This window comes from Meriones unguiculatus, chromosome 1 (assembly GCF_030254825.1).
Source record: "Meriones unguiculatus strain TT.TT164.6M chromosome 1, Bangor_MerUng_6.1, whole genome shotgun sequence".
NCBI lineage: Eukaryota > Metazoa > Chordata > Mammalia > Rodentia > Muridae > Meriones > Meriones unguiculatus.
This window is the reverse complement of record NC_083349.1, coordinates 54,257,873-54,270,380: the sequence shown is the minus strand read 5'-3', so window position 1 is coordinate 54,270,380 and position 12,508 is coordinate 54,257,873. Positions and strand designations below refer to the sequence as shown.

The window sequence follows — 12,508 nt, the reverse complement described above, 5'->3', positions numbered from 1 at the left end:
GTCATATAAACTTAGTTCCCACCTGTGTAGCTCTGGTTTTCACATACCTCATGTACCTTGGGGTCAGTCATACTGATGAGTATTATGCTGTACCAAACAAAAAGCCTTGTATTATTTCATGTATAATTCTGTACATGTCCCCATGTGTCTATGCAGCTGACAGCTTCATTCCAATCTAGTCCTCCCTCGTCATCTGGTAAAAAGCCAAACTTGATCTATAGTGAAGAATTTCTTCACTTCTTACTCCAAAATTAAACTTTGTTGCCTTGAAGTTGCTACAGCTTCTTTTATAACACTAATCAGGGAATATTTTAAATGCTGATTTTTATATGATATTGTTATGTTGTTGTTGTTGTTGTTGTTGATGGTGTCTGTGTTTAAAAACAGAGGCTGATGCTAGGTCGGCTCCTCAGTCACCCTCCACAATACTTTTGAGAAGGGGTCTCTTACTGCACTTGGTGCTCACCACTTCCAGGGATCTCTCTATCTATGCCTGCCTCCCACAGTACTGAGGTATTTACACTGGTGCTGGGGGTCAGAACTCAGCATGCTTGAGCAGCAAGCACTTTACCAACTGAACCATCACCTCAGCTCTTAAGTTGTTGATTGACTGACTGACTGGCTGACTGACTGACTGACTGATTTTCAAGACAGGGTTTCTCTGTGTAGTCTTGGCTATCTTGGAACTCCCTTTGTAGACCAGGCTGCTCTTGAATTCACAGGGATCTGCCTACCTCTGCCTCCAAGTGCTGGGATTAAAGGCATGTGCCACCATGGCCCTGCCCTTAAGTTTAAGTTTTTAAATAAAATGTTTCATCTATTTTCCCTAATGCTCAGTATATATAATAGGTCCCAGTGAGATTTGTTGAACAAATAGACAGTGAAAAAGTTATAAACTAGCTCACAGCAACTTTGAGTGTTGGTTAGGCATGGTAGGCACATCCAGAATCTCAGTGCTCAAGTGATGGAAGCTCCAAGCTAGTCTGGACCATTTGGCTATATCCCACCTCAAACAAACAAACAAAGTCCTGGAAGGAAATGACTTGTTCTTTGTGGTTCTAGAAGGCATACTGGAACCATGATATTGGGCTTCAACATAAAGAAATTTCTAATAATACCTTGAGCATGCTGCCTTAAGGAAATTGCAATCTACTTAGGTGAAACAATTCAAATGGGTTAAATAACAGCTATCAGTATGCCCTCAAAAAAATAAACCCCACCCCTGAGCTCTGCTGCTGTTGGTATTGCTGGGTTTTATTGATATTTTATTCATGTGTGGTCAGTTTGATGAAATTCCAACTATAACCAAAGATATCTTGTATTTCCTATATGGTAGTGTGTATCGACAAAAAGAACAGCTAAATTATGGAACTGCATTTCAACGATCTTAAGAACAAAACGGTCTTAGCTTCTTACTGAAGTAAGTGACAGGCTATTATCTGACCCAAAGCATGTTATAGTGGCTACCCTTCACACAGGACAGTTCTGAGTCACTGAAGCTACAATACAGTGCTGGCTTTATTTTTGCTTTGTTTTGGTGGGTTTTGTTTTGTTTTATTTTTGAGATGAACTCTTATTGTGTCCTTCAGGCTGACTTAGAGATCCTCTGTCTCAGCCTCCCAAGTGGATGGCCCTAAAGGTAACACTATTGCACCCAGATGTGCCAATTTTGAAAACCAATCCATATCTTAGTATTCCTGACCTTATCTTCGTGCTTTGGGAATTACATTACAAAGAAACGCATCACCCTCCAGTTGCATGATTTATTATGCTGATTATCTTGTAGAATAATGACAAAAAAGTCATTCACATTTAGATAAAAAAAAATTTGGAATTAATACCCAGTTGTGGATAACAAATCCCTTATTTCCCAGCATCAGCTCTTTAATTTCCAGGAATACTGATAGAGTTAAAAAGTTAACTGGGGTAAGGTGTGCTGGCGCATGCCTTTAAACCTACAAGGCAAATGGATCTCTGTGAGCTGGAGGCTAGCCTAGTCTTTAGTGAGAACTTGTCTCAATAAATTAATTAATTAATAAAACAAAAGCCACTTAGTGGGGTAAGGGCACTTACTGCCAAGTCTGATGACTTTAGTTTTCTCTCTAGGACTGGACAGTGGATCAAGAGAACTGACTTCCCAAAGGTGTCCCCTGTCCTCCACATATGCTTTATGGCCTGAAGGAGAGTGTGTGTATGTTGCACACACACACACACAGAGTTTTTAAAAGTCAAATGGGAATAGGAAGTAGTGAACCATGAAAGTAAAAAAGGAAACTTAAATTGTATTTTTCAGTGGAACTCTTTATTGATATTATTTTAAAAGGTCACTACAGTAAAAATATAGAAATATAGAAATTGTTAAGATGTGATCCTCATGTATTTGAAAGTTTAATAACCACTTTAGAATTTAAAATTCTATACAGCATATGTTTTTGATAACAAACTGAATATTTTCTTCATGAGTATGAGGTTTCAATAACATTTGATAGAGTTATAGTTAGTAAGAAAATATTCATTTTTTAAGATTTGGAACGCAAGTAAGAATATACTGTATAAAACTATGTATTACGTTTATCTTACTTTTGTTTGTCTGATTTGGAGACAGGGTCTCTTGTAGCCCTGGCTGACTTTGGACTTGCTATGTAGCTAGCTGAGGCTAAGAATGAACTCTTGGTCCTCCTGCTTCCTTCCACCTCCCTCTAAGTGCTGGGACTACAAGAGTGTGTCACACACCTGCTTGTCTTAATTTTTCAAATATGTACTTTAAAAAATATTTACTTTTACTTTATATATAGAAGTATTTTGCCTGCATGTATATATGTGCAACATGTATGTGCTTGGCGCCTGCAGAGGCCAGAATAAAGTCTGAAATCTCCTGGAACTGAGGTTACAGATAGAGTCACCATGTGTGTACTGGAAACCAATCCAAGTCCTTTGCAAAAACAGCAAATGAGCTCTTAACTGGTGAGCCATCTCTCTAGACCCTCATGCATGTACTTCTTAATATCCAGACTTACCCAAACCAGCCTTTAGAGCCTAAACTAAAATTATTAAAATGTTTCTTTAAATAAAATCATAAAATATATTTCAGTTGCATAGCCTATTAAGAAGCCAAGGAAAGCCAGGCATAACAGTGTACACCCTTAGCCCTGCACTCAGGAGACAAGAGGCAGAAGGCTCTCTGTGACTACACAGTAAGTCCCAGGCCAGCCAAGCTTCATAATGAGACTCTAATTAAAAAAAAAAAAAAAGCTTTGAGAAAATGGTAAAGTTAAAAGAGGAGTAGAATTTACCTAAAGAATAGAAAGAGTTGAAAGAAATAATCTGCATTTGCACCCCCAATGCAACACTCAGGTCAAGGTACCAACTACTGAGTTATTATCAGAGACTAATTTCAACCTATCATTCATTCATTCTTCCCAGCAAATTTTTTCCCTACAAATTTCTTCTCTAAAAGCAGCTCACATTTTTAATCATGCTTCATGCCTCCCAATTGTATCATTTTCTCACTACCTGAGTGAGACAGTGTGGAAACAGATTAATATAAATCCTGTCCCCCATGTCCCACTGTTCCTCCTCATTTCCCTCCTCCCCCCACCCTTGTGCCAAAAAAAAAAAAAATAGCTATAGTCCTTGAGTAAGTTTTTCAGGGTCAATAACAAAAGAATTGCTTCTAATTAACGGAAGTCTGGATGAAAACCAAATTTGGAAATTCTAAAGAATCCCCAGAATATGATGGATGGAGTACTAGTATGGTACAGTATTTGAGAAAATATAGGAAAACTGGCTGGGCAGTGGGGCACAGGTTTTAATGCCAGTGCTCTGGAGGTGAAGGCTGGTGGAGCTCTGAATTCCACATCAGCTTGCTTTATAAAGCAAATTCTAGGAGAGCTAGGGCTACACAGAGAAACCCTGTCTTGGGACAGGGATAGAGAAAAGAAGGAAGGGAGGGTAGGTGGGAGAGAGAGACAAAGGGAGGGAAGAGATAGGGAGAGTAACCATAATTTTATTTAAAAACCATCATGTTCAGTTCCAAACTTAAAATATTTAATCTATCTGAGGTTAGGGACAGGCAGATAGAAATATTTGTTAACACCCCAAAAATACCCAATATGAAATTGAAATTAAAAAGGAATTGAAAAGCCAAATTCAGGAGAAAGTTAAACACATGATCATCAACTTTACTCTAAAGTAGCTAGTTTGGTTTTCTAAGGAAAACTTCTCTTAATTGCAGGAAAGAGTTTGCTGAAAAACCAGACAGTCACATGGGTTCCCCCCTCTTAGCCACAAAAATGAGTTCCAGAAAGGCTGAAGCAACAAATTTCAGTGGGATGCAAGCCATGGTGTGCGCAGAACTTCAGAAGGGAGGGAAATTAACAGGCTTCTTGATACTCTGCAAAGACAGTACAATTATGTTGCTGCATCAGGGAACCCAGGAAGATTTTAACAAGCTAAAGCCTTTCTTAAAACACAGTCTAAGCAGCATAAATAATAGACTCTCCCCACTAGAAAAAAGCAAGCTGAGATTTCATTATGCAGACATGAATTCTCAAGTTTGTAAATGCTGTATTTTGGATTCTTTGTCTGTTCTCTACTGCTATCTGTTTATTGCAATAAACAGGTCTGACCGAGCTTTAAATCAGTGAAATACCATGAGCCATAAATCTGTGTATTTTCATTCAGTTACTGAGTGACTGAGAAGCTAACCCATCAATCAACTAGGTGAAGCATTAGCATTTCAGTGATTACTGTCCAGGAACCACCATGATCCAAATAGTGGGAGCTGTGGAACAGACTTGTAAAATTCAGATTCTGGGGAGATTCCTTCTACATTCTACTGAATTCAGAAATCTTCACTTAGAAACAAAACAATTCACTCTTGATAACTCTTTCTCCTTCCAAGTAATTCTTTCTTTCTTTCTTTCTTTCTTTCTTTCTTTCTTTCTTTCTTTCTTTCTTTCTTTCTTTCTTTCTTTCTATTTAATGCAGGAACTGAGTCTCAAAATCTGTCCTCTAACTTCCACACATGCTCCATGGCATGTACACGAACATATACACAAGATGAAGAAATGTAAAAAAAGTTGTTTTTCTTTTAAAGTCAGCCATGGTGACAGAAAGTCAATGAACTCAAGCATAAGAACCCGAGTTCAGAGAACCAAATCCCAGTGACGGACCTGGCTGACTCTGTGACTGTGGCCGTCAGCCTACCCAAGACAGAGCTCCAGGTCAGTGAGAGACACTAATCATAATGATGATGATGACGATGTGGAGAATGACAGAATAAGACACCTGATGCCAACCTCCTGACCACAAACAAGTGCATGAGCAAGTGAATCTACAGACACACACACACTCACCCACAGACACACACACACACACACACACACACTCACCATGCAGATAGAAAAAAAAGAAATCTCAGTATAAGCCTCAAGCAACTCTCCAGCAGCACCATCTGGGACAACTTTTCATGGAGTGAACAGAGCGCCCGGAGAACCTGGGAGAAACAGTAGCCTCAGAAAAGACTTCTCTTTCCCTTTCTGAATACATTAGAGATGGTGGCAGATGCACTGCCTCAAAGTTTCCAAATGTTTCTGCTCTTTCCCTAAAACTTCCCATGACAACACAGTATAAAAAGCGTTTTAAGTAAGCCAAGTTAAATATTTCATAAAATTAAGCTAAAATTTTGGCTTTACCTGTCTATAAATATATGTCCCCTAAAACAAACAAACAAAAAAAGATAAAAATATTTTCATTTCTTCAACATTCCTTCCTTTTTGGTTCCTTCCATTTGCTTTTTAATCCAAGCTTCCTCCCATTGTACTAGAATCCAGTCCAACATCCACCCAATAGCATGCACACATAATGTTTAGGTGTCTTCCTATACAAACTGCAATGATTTCTCAAAACAATACACAAAATTCACCCAACTGTCTTTCCATTAGTTTTCAAAGATGCTATTTCTTATAACATACACATCCTCCAAAGAAATTACAGTAGAAAAGAGCAGATCTAAAGTAAACATGGTAGCAAATGTCTATAATCCCAGCATTAGGGGAGATCTGCAGTCTGAGACCAACTTAGGCTACACTAGGAGATGCTGGTTTATACTGTCTACACCTAAGAAACAGAACACAGATAACTGGTGTTTAACATGATTATGCTAGAGTAGACTTTACAAAAACAAAATCTCACATCTTCAACAGATATCTAAGAGGTAAAGGGAACATAGCTTTGGCAACCTTCTTATTTTAAAGATGAAAAAAAAAAAGCCTTTAATCCCAGCAGAGACACACACACACACTTTCAATTTTTTTTCAAAAATTTTCAATTTTTCCACAACAGGAAAGGATAAATGATTTGAGGGATGGTTACTTCTGAGACTCTCTTACAGAAAAGTGGCAATGCAAAGCCAAAGCAAACTCCACCAGGGACTACAAAAGAACTTACCTGACAAAAAAGGGAAGAAAGCAAGAGATGACCACTGAGCCTCTTCAAAATTAGAGCAGTCTACCTAAATAAGTTCCTATATAGTTTAAACAATTTCTAGTCAAGCCACTGAAACTCCTATCATGATGCACTTGGACTACAACACTTTGTAGTAATACACAAATTGCCATAAAATTCTTCCCACCAGTGCACTAAAACAAGGATAAAGCTTTGTTTTGCTTGAGACAAGGTCTCACTCTAATTCACAGCAATCTTACTGCCTCAGTTTCCCCGAGTACTGGGAAACCTGGCATGCTCTACCATAAAACTACTTTTGAAATGTTTGTTATAGACTTTTGTCTAGTTAAGGGGAAAAGCAATAAAATGGAACAAAGAGAAACAAAGAGAATGAAGAGGTAGGACAAAAAATAGTGGCAACTCAAAATGCAAAGGGAGACTGGCAATCAAGAATCCCGATTTCTAACCCTAGTTACCATTAGCTAGCTGAGCGGCCTTCTTTAAATAATGAGAGTCTTCATCTAGAGAATGAAGTAGGAGCAGGTATTCCAAAGAAGAAGAATCCATCTAAGAACAAGCTTATTCCAAAGTTAACCCTCAGCAGGAACGTTGGTTGACAACTGTATACAGACAATTATTATTATTATTATTATTATTATTATTATTATTATTTTGAGTTGCTGGAACAATGGGAACTTGCTACTTATTTCACCTGAGGATTGAGGATACGTTCACAATTTCACTCTTCAGAAAACAATAAAGAAGAGGAGACATGAAAGTGGCCGATTTAACCCAATTTGAATGGGTTATTCATACCAAGGTTAGATGCTGCACACTCAGAAATGAATACCACAGTGACTGCCTTTAAGATGTCCAAAACGGAGCTAAGGTTCTGGCTAAATACCAAGAAAAAAAAAAAAGTCATGTAAAGGAAGCCACAAAACCATGATGTTTAGAATCTTGACATGCATCTTGGTAAGCATACACACAAATGTACACTCACTCATGCAATTAATTAATTAGTTAAAGATCTCAAAAAAATTAGCTTTCGAGTACCTATTTAACTTAAACCTAGTTATTTGGGACAGGAAGATGGCTCAGCCAGGAAAGCACTTCCCACAAGTGTGAGGACATGAGTTCATATCCCCAAAGTACATATAAAGGCTGGATAGGTGTGGTGGCCTGCCCACAAGACCAACAATTGGGAAGCTGAGATAAGGAGTCCTCAGATCAAGCCAGCTAGTAAGACTAGCCATATGAGAGAACTTTGGGTTCAACTAATAGACCCTGCCTCAATATATTAAGGTGTGGAGTGACTGAGGAAGACAACATATATACCTGAACATGCAAAGACACAAACACACATACTACACATATACAAACACAGCAAAAAAATCCAGTTTTCTGATACATATGAATAATGTAGTCATACGAATAAAATCTAGATGAAAGGTTAAAGTTTAAAATTCCATGAAAACTTCTGCCTGCAGCTAATAAGATGAAAGCTCCTAACATAGATTTTTCCGTTACTGTTCACAAATTGCAGTAAAGATCCATGTATCTGTTTTCCAGCTTAGCCTCTCCTAGCCAAGTCAGAGACAATAATCTACATCATGTCTCGTCTCAATGCCTGGCACCAAGTAAGCACTCAGGGTATACTGATTGGATTGGTGATTGCTCTCCAAAGCCCTTTCAGGTCTAAGCCACCTGACCTCAAAACTTAACCAAGATAGATATAGTTCAATACAATGCTGCAAGGTAGCAAAACACATATATCTAAGCCATTCTGAGGTCTTGTATAATACTGTCACTGCAAGACTGAAATATATTTTTGCAAGTGGTTCATATCTAATCCCAGCAGTTAAGAGACAGAGGCAGGAAGATCAAAGATGGAGACCTACCTGAGCCACACAGTGAGCCTGCGCTATGCTGATATCCATCTCTCAAAAAATAAATAACTAGGTTAAAAATAAAAAAAACAATAGCAATATAACTAAATATATTTTTGCAAATACAGGCACAAATATAGATCTCATTCCTACATATTTAGCCCATGATCTAATATAAAATTAGGATTTTCCATTCTTGAGTTAAGAAACTTTATAAGTTTATATTTGTAAATTTCCACAAGCAGGAAAAACAGGAGGTACTAAAATAGAAGGATGAATAAGAAATGCCTACTACAATGTAAAGTGTACCTCACTGTGTACAAACAGGCACACTAACTGGTAAACGTTCTAATCCAGAAGGCTGGGGAGGGCTGGGCCGGGACTGGGGCACACCTAGCGAAGTGTCTGTTGTGGCGTGAGGCACTAGGCTGGATTCCCAGCACCATGTGAACTAGACTTGGTGACACAAACCTCTCATCCTAGAGTGTGGACAAGACAGGAAGTTCAAAGCCAGCCTTGGTCAGCTATACAGGCACGTGAAGGCATGCTTGGGCTACAACCAGGCGGTATTAAACAGGAAAAAAAAAAAGCGTGGGAAGATTAGATTTTACAAGTTGGAGATATTTTATTTGCCTAGAGATAAAAAACAAACCAAACAACAACAACAACAAAAAACCCCAAGAGTCAAAATCTACCTCACAGGACACGTGCATTTTAGGAATGTGCACCAAGTGTTCCGCCATGACTTCCTATCACTATTAAGCCAGCAAAGCCTCGCTCTGGAATATGCAAAGTCTAGCATCATAATTTAATTTCAAGAATGACAAATCACAGACAAAACATCACTAAAAACTAACCTGACCCCAGCAATAGAAAGGGGTTGAGGCAAGAAAATCCCAACTGAGTCAGCAGGGTGGGAGGGGGTTGTTTAAGGCCAGCCTCAACTACATAGCAGGATCTTCTTATGGGGGACGGGGGAAAATGAAATCTTCCCAGATAATTACAGTGTTCTAGCAAATCATGCCCACAAAATACATGCTCCCAAACATAAACACTCACATGAAAGTGAGTCAAATCCTGCCCCCAATACACAATGCACAAGAAGTTGCTGAGGATGTAACTGACAGTGCAAGGCCTGGAGATCAATTAACAACAGGGTGGGGTTAGGGGGTTGAAGTTAATGAAAAGTGATGGCTTATCTGAGATAAGTGGAAAAGGGACTTTCTAATTTCCTAGAATGCTATAGTAATTTGGGTTAAGAGGCTGGGATCTAATTCTAAGCACTAAACTGCCTGCCTGTTTTGTTTAAAGACAGGATCTTGCTATGAAACCCTGGCTGATGTACTAGTAGATCCACTAGTAGCTATGAAGCCCAGGGTGGCCTCGAACTTGTGACAATCCTCCTGCCTCACTTTTCTGTAGTAGTACTGGTATTAAAGTGTGTACTCATGACTCGAAATGTTTTTTAGTGAAGGTAACTGAAACAAATACTACGAAGAATAATCATTTCTGAGCCCATCATGGTGATACATGCCTTTAACTCAGCACACTCGAGGCAGAGGCAGTCAGATCTCCGTGAGTTCGGGGCCAGCCCCAAAACACCAAAAAAAAAAGGAAAAAAAAAATCACTTCTGATTTCATGAATTCCCAAACTAGCCGGAGAAATAGCTCAATGAGTAAAGGCACTTTCCATTAAGGTTGACCACTTGAGGTGAATCCCCTGTATCCGGAGAGTGGGAGGGGAGAGGGTAGTTTTCTGACCTCCTCGTGAGGATACATTAATACGCACGCACGCGCGCGTAAAAACGCACACATACACACACGCACACACAAAGTAAATGCAGTTAAAAAAAAATCACGACTCCCCAAACTAAGGGAATCGGCTTGGATTTCAAGCAGATGAACTTCGCAGACCTCTACACCACACCTGTAGGAACACACTTCCTCCCACCCCATTCAAAGCCTAGCAGTATAAAAAATAGTAGGGCGGTGGTTATCTGCTGTTCCAGATGAGGAAATTAAAGATATGGCATTAGGTGGCTGGTCAGACCTGGAAGCACAGCGTTCCCGAGGCTGGCTCCCGGCCCGGAGCTCACAAAGCCATCCGGTCCCCCTTCCCCAGAGACAGATCAAAGCTCAGTCCCGACGCGTCCGGACGCTGGAAGGCAGCTCGCTCCCGGCCCCGCCCAAGCCCCCCGCGCGGCTGGTGCGATACCTGGCGAAGAAATCCGCGAAGCCACCGCTCGCCCGAGCCCGAGCCGTGGTGCCTCCGGGGCCCTGCTCCGCCGCTGGCAAGGGTGCGGGCGGCCCCGCCGAGAGCAGGAGGTCGCCGACGCTCTGGCGGCGGCTCACCTCGAACGTGTTCCGAGAGCTGAAGCGAGCGTCGGGGAGGCCGGGGCTGGGCTCCGCGCTGCCACCGACCCTCCCGGCAGAGGTGGCGGCTGTGGGGTCCGGGTCGTCGGTGTCCCCGGCCACTAGGCAGCAGCTCCGCAGCGGGTCCTCGAGCGGCGCGGCCCAGTCGTCAGGGCCACCCGCACCGTCCACGCCCTGGTCCGCGGGCTGCTGCAGGCGAGGACGGCCGCAGGTTCGGCGGTGACGCGCCTCCTCCGGGCCGCGACAGTCCTGGCGCAGCAAGAAGCCCGAGTCCCCGTTGGTCATGCCTGAGCGGCGCGCCGCGGGGACGGCCGTCCCCTCCGCCCCGCCGAGCCCCGGCTGCAGCGGGCCCGCGGACGCCGCGAGGTACCGCTGCAGGAGATGCGGCGGCGCCTCCTCCTCTCCCGCCTCCCCGGGCGGCTCCGCGGCGACAGTGCCTCCGCCGAAGCCGCCGGCGGCCGGGACGGTCTTCCCGTCCTGACCCACGGGCCCCGGGACTGGGAGCAGCTCGGCGTTTCTTCCCGAGCAGGCTCCGGCATCCTCGGGACCCATCATCGGAGGCGGCGGCGGAGGACTGCCCTGCGCGCAGGGGCCGCGGCCACGGCCGCCACAGCGTTCCCAGACCCACCCCTCCCACCCGCCGGCTGGGGCAGTTGCCGGAGGCCGGGCACGCGCTAGGATCGCGCACGCGCCCCAGCGGGTCCGGGCCTGCCGCGGCCGGGCGCGTCCCCGAACCATAGAGACGGCAGCTAGAGCGACGCGGGAGGACAGTCTGGGATCTGTCAGCTGGTTGGCGCACCCGCCGCGTGACAGTGCTCAGAAGAAGCGCGAGTGAGGCGGATTTCGGAAAAAGCAAATCAATTGACGCGATTTGTATGTGAGAGCAAACTAACGAAGTTAGCCTAAGTCCTTCTAGCGTGACGGTTTTTTTTTTTTTTTGACCTTCTCTTACAACAGTGAAGAACTCTAGCAACCGTTAGGGTCTTTGCCTCCATGACAGTCCTTTACCTACCTTTTCCACATAGTCTTCTATGTTTACCAAAGTCTTATCTGGTATCACTTTCAACACGTTGGTTGTCATGTCACCTGGTTAAAGAAATGTAATGGAATCAGGGCGAGAAGACCTATTAATAACTGCAGCACCGTGTGGTAATGGATTAAAATAGAATTATGACTGACCATTTAGTGGAAATAAAATGTATTTAATGTAGAAATCAGAAGACATAATAACTAGCCGCAGGAGTGATAGGAGAGCAGTCAGCAATAACAAAGCTATTAAAATGATGTGGTGTGAAGAAATAGCAAACCGGGTTGGGGGAAAACACTGGAATTAACTAATATAGTGAAAATTCAAAAACTTGGGTTAAAGTTCTGGCTTGATGAAGGAGCAATTTATGTAAGACACCAAGGTGACTCTTAAGTGACCTTACATTCATAGAAGAATGAGGGTAGGAGTGGAGCAGACACCCAATAGTGTGGGCATTTCAGAAGAGATGATGAAGTTGTAGTAAAAAGGCCAAATAGACATTGTTGTAGTAGGATGAAGCAGTAACTAGGGACTATTCGTTCTACAAATGTCCGAAAGGAATAGAATGAAGTACTTAGCAAAACAGTAGTGTCAAATCTTTGTGTTTGTATAAATAGATGTGTGAATAGACTTGAGTGGATATAACCTATTTGTTTAGTAATAAAATGTGCATCCATGAACTATCAGGTGTCTTTATAATGAAATTTTCTGTAGGCCTAAGCAGTAAAAGGATTTATTATCAAGATCTTTTGAGAGGTGGGAAGATAGGTCA

General features: G+C 42.2%; 1 protein-coding gene across 2 annotated transcripts in view; it reads right to left on the bottom strand.

The window, feature by feature from the left end:
* Window positions 1-11,381, bottom strand: part of Tbc1d12 (TBC1 domain family member 12) — an 84,500-nt gene extending 73,119 nt beyond the window's left edge. The window contains exon 1 of one of the 2 annotated variants that reach the window (XM_060389010.1): window positions 10,552-11,381. In XM_060389010.1, the coding sequence (XP_060244993.1) occupies window positions 10,552-11,264 (713 nt within the window). In that variant the 5' untranslated portion in view covers window positions 11,265-11,381. The remainder of the gene's footprint in view (window positions 1-10,551) is intronic. The other variant, XM_060389004.1, reaches the window with a different exon arrangement.
* Between the last annotated feature and the right edge of the window lie 1,127 nt (window positions 11,382-12,508).